Here is a 12,568-nt window from a genome sequence, read left to right as displayed (position 1 = left end):
TACCAACAATTTAAGTAGGAGAAACTACGATAACACCCTCGCATTTTGGCTTATAAGATTTACACAAACACCAGAGACAGCTGAATGTCTATCATAATGAGTTAAAACTCTTTCGCTGGGAGGACTTGGTTTGCAACCAAAACAACAAAAGGAAGAATCTAAACTTCTCAAATTGTCGTCATCACCATCACGCTACCAAAACTTTCATTTTGATTTTCCTAGATTCTAATATATGCTATGGGAAACTGCAATTATGGTTGTTTTCATGGCTTGACGATCAATTGCACACACCTCTCCCCTATGGAAATGCCAATTAACCTATCGCGTACCAGTTAACCTTTATGAAAAGTTCCAGGACGATCTGGGGGAATAATTAAAACTTATGGAGAAAGCTGTAGAACGTGACAAATTGTTAGGGAATCGGGAAATGGAGCATAGACACTATAAATACATGGACTATTTGCTCTATTTAAAAGTTTAGAGTAGGCTGTTAATGTTATGAATTTTTGGAGTATACAGTACAAATGCGGTAAGTTGACGAACATGTCTTCCCATTAGCCCAAAGGAAGACCTTCAGAGCAATGAACCGGAAAGGTATGGCATGGCAAAACCTCATGACAATTTGTTTTTGTAACGAGGTCAAGCAAAACCAGAAGTAGGTGGATCCCTCACAAAAGGATGGTCTAGCAACTCTGCTGCAGAAGGGCGTTTCTTCGGGTTTCGTCGCAAGCATCTGTGGATGAAGTCTCGAGCATCTTCTGATAAAAATTGGGGAACTTGAGGAGGTTCACCCTTGCGAATTTTCTTCAATACTTCCCACTGCCACAGCAAGAACGAAAGCACAGCAGAGGCTAGTGTTAATCACAAATCCAGGGGAGCTAACATATGACAGCTGGATAAGTCAATAAGATTTGTAGACAAATCTAAGCGCATCATGCTTCAGGCAATCATCTGCATTGATCATTCTGGAATCATGTATACTGCAGAAGTGGGAGACATGGATGATATGTAACAGTTTGCAGGGATCAATGCGTGAATGCTTTCCAACTACTGCCAATGAAGCAAAAATATCTATTGCTTTTTGCTCAAAATTCTTAAGTGTCCTAGATTTAACCAAAAAGTAAAAGAAACTGGGCGTCAGTTGCATAATTTATGATGGCTTTGAGGAGAATGGTACACTTTTTCTCCTTTATAGTAAATAATATTCAAAGATAAGCACAAAACAATGAAACCTTCACCCGAACACTCCAAACTTCAGCAGCAGCCATTTTATCAACACGAGCGTTTCTGTGAAGTCGTGCCCTAAAAAGGGATAGCATCAGTAGGTAATTTACAGGCTAGAAGCCAGTAAGTACCATCCGTGTTGGAAAACTTACTACGTGTATGGAGAAGTTGCCTACTTGACATAGAACATTAAAATTGGTTGGTAACTTTCAAACATCAATGGGTAATTTACTGGCTAGAGCCATTAATTACCATTCCTATTGGAAAACTTACTATGTGTACGGAGAAGTTGCCAACTTGTAATAGAACATGAAAATTGTCACAAAATTCAGAAAGTTACCAACCAAATTGAAACGTATCCAAAGTAACTAACCCTAGCAGAGAAGACAACCATCCACGTCAACAATTGATTCAGAGAAGAGCAGTGGAGATTCAACACACGAAATCAATGAAGGAATCACCAAGGTTGATAATGGCGGATCAGAGGACAACCACACGATGAAAGGACGCAGAAGAGAACACAAAGCAATCAATGTCAGTGCTGCTCCCAGAACTGGATCAGAGATGGCGATAACAATATTGGGGTTTCAATCTCTCTTGGCTGTTCAATTACCACGTGACGGTGAAGGAGAAGATGGAGAGATTCTTGAGACTGAATGGTAGGGTCATACATGTACCAAATATCTATAGGTTGGACATGCATACGATATTCGATTATCTAAGCGCATGCCACCGTACACTCAGTGTACACTTGTAGTAGTAGTTAAAAGTATTAGACAACAATGCCAAATTGCTTAAAAGAGAAAGTCCAGATTCAAATATTCAACCAAGTTTTCATACCATGTTAGCTAGCTATTTACTCCAGAATCCCAACCAACTAGCGACCATAAATACTATGCATATCCTTTAACATGACCATACTCTCGATAGCTGTCATTGAATTCTCTGTCCTCTCTCTTTGCTATGTAGTGCACCTAGTCGTTTTGTTTTCTCAGAATGCCAGCGTGATGGACTCATCAAAACATGCGCTCAACTTATTTAGTAACTCCAGCATAACAAGGATCTTAAGGATATAAAACATAAAAAGAAGGTTACTTAATTACATACCAGTTCAGTGTCAGAATACGGAGGCTTGCACGTCAACATCTCTAAAACAGTGCACCCAAGGCTCCAAATATCAGCTTTCAACTCATAGCTTCCATTCTTTCCACTATTGAGGACCTGCAGTTACAGCCAACAAGGATGAAAAAGAAATCGAAAAGATATGCACCTTCTACAGCCAATGATAGTACGGGAAAAAAAGGGAAATGGCAGCGGAGGGTGCAAACCTCAGGTGCCATCCAGTGAAAAGTTCCTTCCAAAGATTTAGCAGCACTCATTTCGGTGGCCTGTATGATTAAACACAGAAAGGTGATATGTTATCTTGAAAAGTAAAGGACAACACATGCTTCACTTTGTGCATGTCTACACGTGAGTTTGTCATGTGCGCATGCATAAGTATTTGTACATGTATCTTTGTTGCTCACAAGCGCTTTGTGCTTGCATATGTTTTTGAGCATGTGCCTTTGCTCTACACACACACACACACACACACACACATATAGAGAGAGAGAGAGTGAGAGTTTGCTTTCGCTGATGGGACATACCTTTGCCAATCCAAAGTCTGCAAGTTTCACAGATCCACTTGCATCAACGAGTATGTTGGCACATTTAAGATCCCTACAGAATGAACTGGAAGCATGAGAAACCAGCATAGATGCAAGTAAGATATATAAAAAGTTAAAATTTTCAACCAACTTCCACCTTCAACCATTGACATAGCAAAATAATCTTGCCTATGCTAAATATTGCTGGACAAGCTTGTAATGTTACTTCGTTGTTTACTAATTATCACAAGAAATCTAATTCTCATAACACAACATTCTGGTCAAAAGATTTGACAACTCCCTTAAATCCACAAAAAGTATTTGAATAAGTAAAAGAATGCATTATTCAAAAGGCACCATGGGGGTGTGTCCGAAACAAAATATATAAATTTCAAAGTGCTCTTTGTTTGGTTATGATCTCTTTCCCTAACAAAATCAACCTTCCATCAGAAATGTGAAGTGTGAATCACTATTTCAATTATTCAAAACTACTAATGCAAAGTCAAGCATCTTTCTCCTACCTGTGTATCACTTTCTGGACATGAAGATACTTTAAACCCTCTAGAATTTGCTTAGTGTAGGCGGAGACTTGGGATTCCGTCAAGGGGCGTTTGCGATAAAGAGTTGAAAGTGAACCTTTGGACATGAGCTCAAGGAATACGTAAAGCTTCTTCTTATCCTGGAAGAGAGTGAAAATCATATACGTTAGAATATCCAACTCCAAAAGCTTACGCTATTAGGTGGAACGAGACGAAGTATATAAGGCATGTTGAAACTACAGAAACAATCAATGTGGATTGCTATAAAATCCCCTCTCATGTGCAAACAGATTGAAAACGGCACGTGGAATGCTGAAAAAGAAGTCATGTATGGAAATAAAATGTGGCAGAACTTGGTTCTGAAATTGTGTCAGAACTCAAAAGATTATACTATTAGGTGGAAAGGCGACTACATGTACACAAGGCCCATCAAAACCCCATAAACAAACTGTACAGGATATTCTAACAAAATAATTTAGAGACAACCACACCAGATAGCAAATAAAATGAAAAACATCAGTGACATTTACGTTTTCTCATCCCAATGATCCTGGACGTCTAGGCCTCTTTTAACGCCTAACCAATTATTGGATCAAGAGAACACCCTTCCCACAGCAATCAAGTGTACGAAGACCAGAGGTTCCTAGACTAGGCCCTGAGGAAATTACTTTCACAGGGACTAGAAATCTTTCTTAAGTTGATTATGCTTGTTGAATTGCACTTTGGTACTGACGACCTCCTCAATAAATGATCAGTGTCTAGTGAGAATCTGCTTGATTGGGGTTAGTTCAGTAAAAGTTTACATCAGATGACAATTTAAAAGTAACTCTGTGAACTTAAATAGGAAAATAAGGCAAGAACGCATGGGACCGAGCTCTTCTTTTGTTGGTTTCCTTTTACAACACAAATATCCAAGTTATAAGCGTTCACCCCAGTTTTGACTTGCAACAGTGCCAACAAAAAATGTTGCATAGCGCGCAGAAGAAGGAGAGGTCCTATTTTGTCAATCCCTCATTGCCGCAAAACAACGTGGTGGAATGTAGGAGTAGTAAACTTAATTTGGTTTGAAAGCAACAATCTTTTGCATGTTTAATTTCCAAATAGAAGTTATGTCATGGCACTTTCTTAGAATCTGATGCTTCTTGCCAAACTATGTTTAGAAAAGAACAAAAAGACAGGTACTTGAACATTTAAGCCACTAAGATGGGAACTACTTCCCTCACCTGAACAATGATTAGTTCCATTTTCAGTTTTCTCTATTTGTAGAGGTAAGAATTATATGATGTTGCATAAAAATGAGTAGTGGAATAAAAGACATGCTGGACTAGAATAGATGGAAAAAATCAACTCGTGCAGGAACTTCATTATTATTGCTACAGCCATGACTAGTTATAGTTGAAGAAGAAAAGGTCGGCGCATTAGTCATGCAGACCATCAGATGGTCAATTAAATGACCCATGAAGAATTAAATGACTTCACTTTCTCATCCTTTGATTCCTTTTTATTAGTCCTCAGAGTTTGACCTGAATGTTTAGTCTGCAAGATATTGTAAATTATTCACCACCAGAAAAAAAAGGGTTAATTGACTGCAAAACAGGCACTTTTTGGAAGGAAGAAAATAAATTACTTTCATTGCGAGACCCAGAGAGAGAGACAGACAGAGACAGAGACAGAGAGACAGAGACAGAGACAGAGAGAGACTCCATAAACTGACATCTACTCTACATATTTTCTGTCTCATATAATTACTATTATGGCTAATAGACAATCCATCACAAACTTTTCTTTTGGTGGAGGAGACCTAAAAATGCTTGTCTCTGTCATGAGTGGCCCATTACTGCTAAAATGCTGCAACTGCTATGATCTTACTCACAGGATAATCGCAGCTAACACATGCAGTAATGATGATGCCACCACTATATTGTGGCTGCAATCACAGCCATGTTCCCCTAAATATTTTGCTCAGTTCCAGTGATATCATAATTGATGCCAAAGTGATAGATACTACAGAAAACAACTTAGCAAGAAGGAACCGCACCTTGTCTGTGCCAATATATTGAACTATGTTTTCATGTTCAAACTGTCTATAAAGCTTAATTTCCTGAAAAGAAAGCAGAGTATCACAGAAAGAAAGATTCAAAAGAAAATCTATTAAACACACACCCGATCTATGGTTGTATATACGGCAGTCTTATAAATAGTTTTGCATATACATCAGCTTGGAAGTTATAAGATGAGGTTAGTCAAGTAGTCATGCCTAAAGGCCACTTCACAAGATAAAGAAAGAAATGAGCAGTTACCTGCTCAAGCTGCAATAACCTCCGCTGGGCTTGGTGTCCTTGGTCTGACAAAGAAACCTCCTTTACAGCAAAATAGGATCCATCCCTGTGGATATAGAGAAGCATGAGAGAGTATGAATGCCAAGTCTTTCGTGATGATGTCTTACACATACTCGAAGAAGGGGAGATGTCCTTCTTCCACAGACAGGAGAAAACATATCTTTTCCACAGTCTATCGTATTCGGGACAAAACCAACCTTTTTATGTTTTTTGACCAGACATGGCTAAGACAATTCGTGTACTCAGATGATATAGAGAGAGAAAGAAAAATAAATGCACACTTTTCAAGCTAGTAAAGTCACATAAAAATGATGGACTGCTAAATTGACCTGATTTTTGAAATACAGAATCTTTACTTCATCAATCTGTTAGACAATAAAGAGTGGTCTTCAATAAGTATCATACCGGTAATGCTCTCCAATTCCCAACATGAAGATCAAACACTTTGTCATGTCTCTTTAAATGCGCTTCCTATGTCAAAGGATTACATGTTCTACTGCATAAAGTGTTCCTAATTCTAAACACAAAATTGCAGACCAAGAAGTGCCATCAGAACTTCAAACAAAACATCAATATGGGAGAACACCGATTCGCCCCCAAAGATTGCTTGCTTATACCAAGAATAAATGATTATAAAGGAGAAAAAAAAAGGACCAAAGGAATCTCACTCAGTGTTGACTTCATAGACAACTCCAAATGACCCTTTTCCCAACTTCCGGCACTTTCTCCATGAGGTGATTTTTTGTTTGAAACTGCCGTGGGAAGAAACTGGGTGCCATCGTTGTAAATTGCTGGCAGACGGGATGTTTCCTACATCATTCTCATCCTTAGACTCATCTTCAAATGACAAAAAACAGTCGGAATCATCTCCATCCAACCGATCCACTCCATGCGAAGAACAGCTGTAGAAGATCGTGGCAGGAGGAGGAGTGGCCATTGGCTTGGAGCTTCGCTCCGTCTTCTGGCGCTTTCCTTTCTAGAGGATCGAAAGGATATCCCACTTTCCTTTTTTCTCTCTCTTCAAGAATGTTAAAAAAAAATGTAAAGTTGCGAGAAAAAAGGGTAAGGGAGACAATCATTGAAGTTTGTTCCCGTTATGTCCTTTTCCCTTCGTTCCTTCTATGAGTTTCCTTAATTAATTTACTTAAAGAAGAAAATAACGAAATCCGAATACTAAATCTATCAGAGGATGTAAATTCAAGCTCAAGTGGGACTCGCACAACAAGAAATGCCAAGGCATGCTGAAACCTAGGACTCACCAATTAACAAAATGGTCACATAACTTTGTTAGGGAGTGGTTTAGCCAAATCAAGAGTGGGAAAAACGCGACCTTTATACGTCATTGTTATGTTTTGTTTTACTTGTTCGGTTGGATGTGGCCACGCTCACATGTACCTACGTAAAAGGGTGCCCCAATGTCCGAAACTGGGCGATTCACCAGGGATTGAGGGAGCACAGGGCAAGTCGGCTGGGACGCGTCTCGGGTTCCTCAACGTGAGGCGATTTGGTTAGTAGAGTGTGTCCGTAATCTCGTTGAATCTCCATGAATTTTCCAATGAACAATGGCTGGAAGTTTGTTTACATTTAATCCTATTTTTCCACATTTGCTTTTTTTATGTCTAACATTTGGTAGCTAAGCAAGTTTAGTGCCTCCACCTTGTTTTTGTCGATTTTTGGTGTATTTTTTAGGGCATTTTGAGATGAACAGTAATTCAAAATTTTGGGGCCAAGAGAGAAACTCGCTTATTCCAGGCAAATTCTGGCGACCTGCTCTATTTTGGACTAATACAGTCGCACCATCATGAGGAAGAATAGCCATAAGTTATTTCGGCATATCGGTGTTCACCGAATGCTAATCGAGCAGTGGAAGTCGTGGTGATTAAGGATTTGCGTTTTGGGAAATTTTTATTTGATTCGAGGCCAATTACTTGGTCATTTACACCGAAACTTGACTTATGTGGTTCCGTCGGTGTGGTCTTTAAAACCGATTATTTATTTTGGTCTGAGATGGGTTACCGGAGAAGTACGGCAGAAGTCAGGGCGAAAAATGGTGAGAGAAGGCCTTCTGTGCGCATAGAGGAAGAAGCACGTGGGGCCACGCGCGTGCGGAACTGCCTAGGCGATGGTACAGGCTCGTGCACGACACACACCCGCCCCCTTTTTCCTTTTCTTATGTTTTGCCCCTCTCTTTTGCCGTTATTGCGATTCTACCCTTGGCATTTGTAATTTATAGTTCTATCCTTGGCCGAATTTATTTTACTGTTTTGCCCCATGGTGCATTTATTTACTCTTTTGCCATTTCATGCATTTTTATGAATATTTTATACATGAAATTAAATGTCCAATGATTCACATATTTAATTAATTAGAGAGAAGCCACAATATCTTTAATTAATTAAATTATATATTAAGAGCCTTTGGATCATATTTAGAAATGAACATTGAATGTAATTGATTATATTAATGTGATGAATTTTATCCCACAAGAATTTTCATTATATTAATATGATTAATTATGATGAAATATCATATTATTTTCTTAATTTACCCATAGAGATTAAGAAATGATATATAATATGATAGTTTCTTCATAATATAATTATGAATCTATTTAAATTAAAAAAATTAGCCTACATGCAGTTTTTATGTTATGTGATCCATATTCGTAATATGTTTACATTGGTAAAACATGATTTATGTATATTTTGCCTCAAATTTTGTGACATAAGCATGATTGTTTAATGTGCAGGTTTGCAAACTGTGAATTCTTTGAATGGTGAAAACTATAAAGTTTGAAAGAAGTTAGTTCTTCTTCAATTGGGGTGAATAGATGATGACTATGCTATAAAGAAAGACAAACCACCAGCTCCTACTGATTCAAGCATTGCAGCTGAGATAGCCCTTTATGATCCGTGAGAGCAATCGAACTGCCTTAGTGCGATGTTTATAAGGGCTAAAATATCTCATAGTATCCATGGTTCAATTGTTGAGCATAGCAATGCTAAGGCTTTATTGGAGGCCATTATTGCGCAATTTGAGACTTCAGAGAAGGCATATGCCATGATCCTAATTATGAAGTTTTTATTGTTGAAACTCACTAGTGTTAGACGTGTGCGTAAGCACCTCATGAAGATGAGCGACATTACAGCTCAGCTTAAGAACCTTGAAATTGAGATATTCGAATCATTTCTTGTGTATTATATTCTAAACACTCTCCGTAATAGTATGCACCTTTCAATATCTCTTACAACACATATAAGAATAAATGGTCAATTAATGAACTCATGACCATATGTGTTTAAGAGGAAGAAAGACTGATTATGGAATCGGGAGAAAGTGCTCATTTGGCAACACAAGGAAAGAATAAGGGCCATGGCAAGCATAAGGAAAAAGGTAATATACCTCCTCAAATTGACATCAAGACTCCTATGATCAAGGACTTTTATCCTTATCCCTCGGACTAGACACATCTTATTATACTCAACCAGCAAATTGGCCTTAGCAAAATATGCATGCTGGCACTCCGAGTCCTTCAGGACTCATGAAGAAGCATCATCATCAAGCGACATAAACATGTGGAATGCCCTGACAGCACAAGTCACCTAAAGCCCCTCTAATATCAAACTTTCAAAACTTGAATAGAAATACGAAGAACATATTCTTGCAATGCATAGCTCTTATAATTTAGACTGTGACTACAATACTTGTGACGGAAGTTAGGCCTATAGCTAGGAAACTGTATCAATAGGCTAGGAAAATCACTATTCATAGTCACTATTCATATCACCGAAAATAATTCATGACTGGATTTTCTGGAGCTTTGTCTGTTTTCAGACCTGTGAGCTTGGTCATTTGTATTGAACTTTCTTTAAGTGATTGATCTTAATATGAAGTTGTATTTTTGACTGTTTTGATGTATATGTTTGTCTCTTTCTATTGTATACATGTAGTTATAGATTTCATAGATTGGGTTTAGAATACGACCCTGAAGATGGCAAAAGCGCAAAGATAGTGGAGATCGATGTCCATTCCAACTATTATCATGTACTATTCATTTTCCCGACATATGTCTCAGGTTCTCTTTATTATATAAAGCCCAACAAGATGCAAGTTCTCTCTTCCTTTTATCTTTTTCAATTGTGTTTCTCTTTTATATTTTCTAGAATTGCATAATAGATTTACAGTTTTCCTTGATCGTTTACTTACTACTTCGCAATTTTCAATTCAAGTGGGTGTTTCCTTTTCATTTTCTTTAGAAATAGATTAGCATGAAAATGACTAATCACGCATGATCACTTAGTTTAGGACAAATGGTCTTGAAAATGTAAGAAGAAATGCATGGACACGTTAGGTAAATACAACATACTATTTAGGTACTAAAATGGCCCTAATAGAAATATTAACGTAACCCAAGTCATCGGATTTAAATATCTGGTTGCATAAGAATCGAGAGAATACTCCCGACCCTCGATTGAGTAGTTTCTAATCAATCCCTAAAAACGAGGCTAGTTACGACTCCCATCTTATTTTTAGATTGTCATAAACAATTAGACCATATAAATGAACCCGTTGCACGGGGTACGAGTTTCGATGAAATTTACCATGGTTTTTAGCATACTTGATGTGGGAGTACCCCAAAGGATGAAGTGATGACATTCTTATGGGTAAAACATACTATCGAAAGGGCTACCATGATAAAGTACCTATGTGGATATGAATCGCAACACTTCGCTGTCATGTGGGGTACAAGTTTAGGAGAGCTCGCGATCTCGTAGAGGGAACTCACAAGAGGCTTGACCCGAAAAGCGAGGTAATGAGGTCTTTTGGGACGCAAGCCGTGAGGGAACTCTCGTGATCGAGTACCTCAAAACCCGATATTTTCCCCTTTCTTTCCTCATTATGGAGGATCGAGGGCAACAAGATCAAATTGTGACAACATTTGGTTGTCTAAATTTCTAGTCATGATAGAACTGGATATGATAAAATATGAAATTCAAATATTCTACTATATCATATTCACTCCACTATCTAGTGAATCACAATAATAAAATTGGATATATTCACATAATATCATATTTTTTCGATATAAAATGTTAAATCAATGTAAATGAATCTAAAAGTTTACAAATAGAGATGATAAAAAAATTCTCGCAACAATTTATTTTTTTCTATTTTCAATTGTATTTTCTTCTCTTTTTTTAATTATTATCTTTTTTTATTTATTTTTTCCCTTTCGATATTCTCTAATAAAATTTTATTAAATAGTAAACTATACTAAGATACCTAAAATACAAAATTACCTAAAATATCTAATGAATATAAATATATATTTACATTATATATTGAATTTATATTATAAGATAGAATTAAATTCGAATATATAAATAAAGATAATATAAAATTAAATAAATTAACATTTTTTTATTATTTTGAATTTCTTATGTTGTTATTTTTTTATATTTTGAGTTTCTTATGGTAGAATTCGAATATTATATATATTGAAATATAATTTCAATTTTTTAATTTAAGAAGTTTGTTATTCGAGAAAATAATTTTCCTATTATTGATATTAAAAATTTTATCTACCTTTATCCACGTTTTAGATGAGATAATTTTATTCAGCCTATATCCCTTTTATATGCAATTTTATCATATTATGAGCATGCACCAAATATAGGATATGATAGATTTTATCATATTTTAAATTTTATTCGATTGCTAAATGTAGCCTTAATGATAGAGTGAAAGTGAGTGAGACATCATACGAACATGTTTCCATGATTTAAGGACCAACCCAACCCGACTAATCCATTTTCTTTTCTTCCAGATTGGAGGTGGATATCAATTCTCAATATGATCTTCCTACACATTCGTGTCGTAATTAAGTGTTGGCCTCGTTACTATGTATATGCAAAAGAAGAACCAAGATAAGAAACATTAACCGAACGTACGGTATGTTGTCAACCGGGGAGATATGAACTGTAATGTGGTTGATTTTGTATTTATCCAGTATGCATGTTGACTTTGGCTAAAACACTCCCAATAAAGTGCTGTGGCCATTTTATCAATTAATATCGTGGAAGTACTAGGAGAAGTGGCCATCGACTTGGGGCTTCCCTCCGGCATTTGTGCTTTGTGAACAAAAAAGATCAAAGAGAGGGGAAAACAGGGAATTGCATGTCATACTTTTAGAGAAGACATGTACAATGGGCGATTATCTGAACGCAAGCCACCGTACACTCACTGTACAGTTATACGAGTAATTAAAAGTATTAGACAATACGGATTTCAAAGAAGAAAAGTGATTTATTCTGTATCTTATTGCATATCATACTTTCAAAGAAGATAACATATTTATGGCCCGGGACAGCTAGAAAATAGCAAGAAAAAAATCAGATTTCCTACTTGCTAATTCTAGTAATCTACTTCCTAATTCTAAGGATTTAGAAATAAAAGAAAATAAAATTGTGAAATTGTGCTCAAAATCAAATCGAAACAAAAAATTTCCTATGCTGAGATTTTCTCCTAATTTTTCGATAGAAAACCAAGCCAAATTACTTAAAGGAGAAAGTCAAGGTTGATATATTCAACCAAGTTTTGAGACCATGTTACTAACCATCTGCTCAAGAATTCCAACCGTCAGCCATAATACTATGCATATCCTTTAACACGATCATAATCTTTGTCTTCTCTCTTTTCTATGTAGTGCACTCTGCTCATTTTGTTTTCTCACAATAACGGTTTAATAGACGCATCACAACATGCGCTCAACTTATTTAGTTAACTTGTCATAACATGGATCTTGAGGATATAAAACAAA

General features: G+C 36.7%; 1 protein-coding gene across 2 annotated transcripts; it reads right to left on the bottom strand.

Annotated features, from left to right (window-relative positions):
* Positions 1–437: 437 nt before the first annotated feature.
* LOC120295553 (mitogen-activated protein kinase kinase kinase 9-like) lies at positions 438–6,768 on the bottom strand. 2 transcript variants are annotated; one of them, XM_039316782.1, is made up of 8 exons: positions 6,417–6,768; positions 5,710–5,794; positions 5,448–5,510; positions 3,392–3,549; positions 2,871–2,943; positions 2,553–2,612; positions 2,332–2,445; positions 438–819 (listed from the first exon to the last, which is right to left on the bottom strand). In XM_039316782.1, the coding sequence occupies exons 1-8, from the start codon at positions 6,683–6,685 to the stop codon at positions 640–642; spliced, it is 1,002 nt and encodes a 333-aa protein (XP_039172716.1). In that variant the 5' UTR covers positions 6,686–6,768; the 3' UTR covers positions 438–639. The 2 variants fall into 2 exon arrangements, with proteins under 2 accessions (XP_039172716.1, XP_039172717.1); XM_039316783.1 differs by lacking the exon at positions 5,448–5,510.
* Between the last annotated feature and the right edge of the window lie 5,800 nt (positions 6,769–12,568).

Source organism: Eucalyptus grandis, chromosome 7 (assembly GCF_016545825.1).
Source record: "Eucalyptus grandis isolate ANBG69807.140 chromosome 7, ASM1654582v1, whole genome shotgun sequence".
Taxonomy (NCBI): Eukaryota; Viridiplantae; Streptophyta; class Magnoliopsida; order Myrtales; family Myrtaceae; genus Eucalyptus; species Eucalyptus grandis.
The sequence above is the reverse complement of the archived record's forward strand: the minus strand, read 5'-3'. Positions and strand labels throughout refer to the sequence as shown.

Coding starts and splice junctions, on each gene's coding strand:
- LOC120295553 (XM_039316782.1), bottom strand. CDS start 6,685: ATGGCCACTCCTCCTCCTGCCACGATCTTCTACAGCTGTTCTTCGCAT. Junction 2,944..3,391: donor GTCCAGAAAGTGATACACAG/GTAGGAGAAAGA, acceptor TTCATTCTGTAG/GGATCTTAAATGTGCCAACA. Junction 2,613..2,870: donor CAGACTTTGGATTGGCAAAG/GTATGTCCCATC, acceptor TTAATCATACAG/GCCACCGAAATGAGTGCTGC.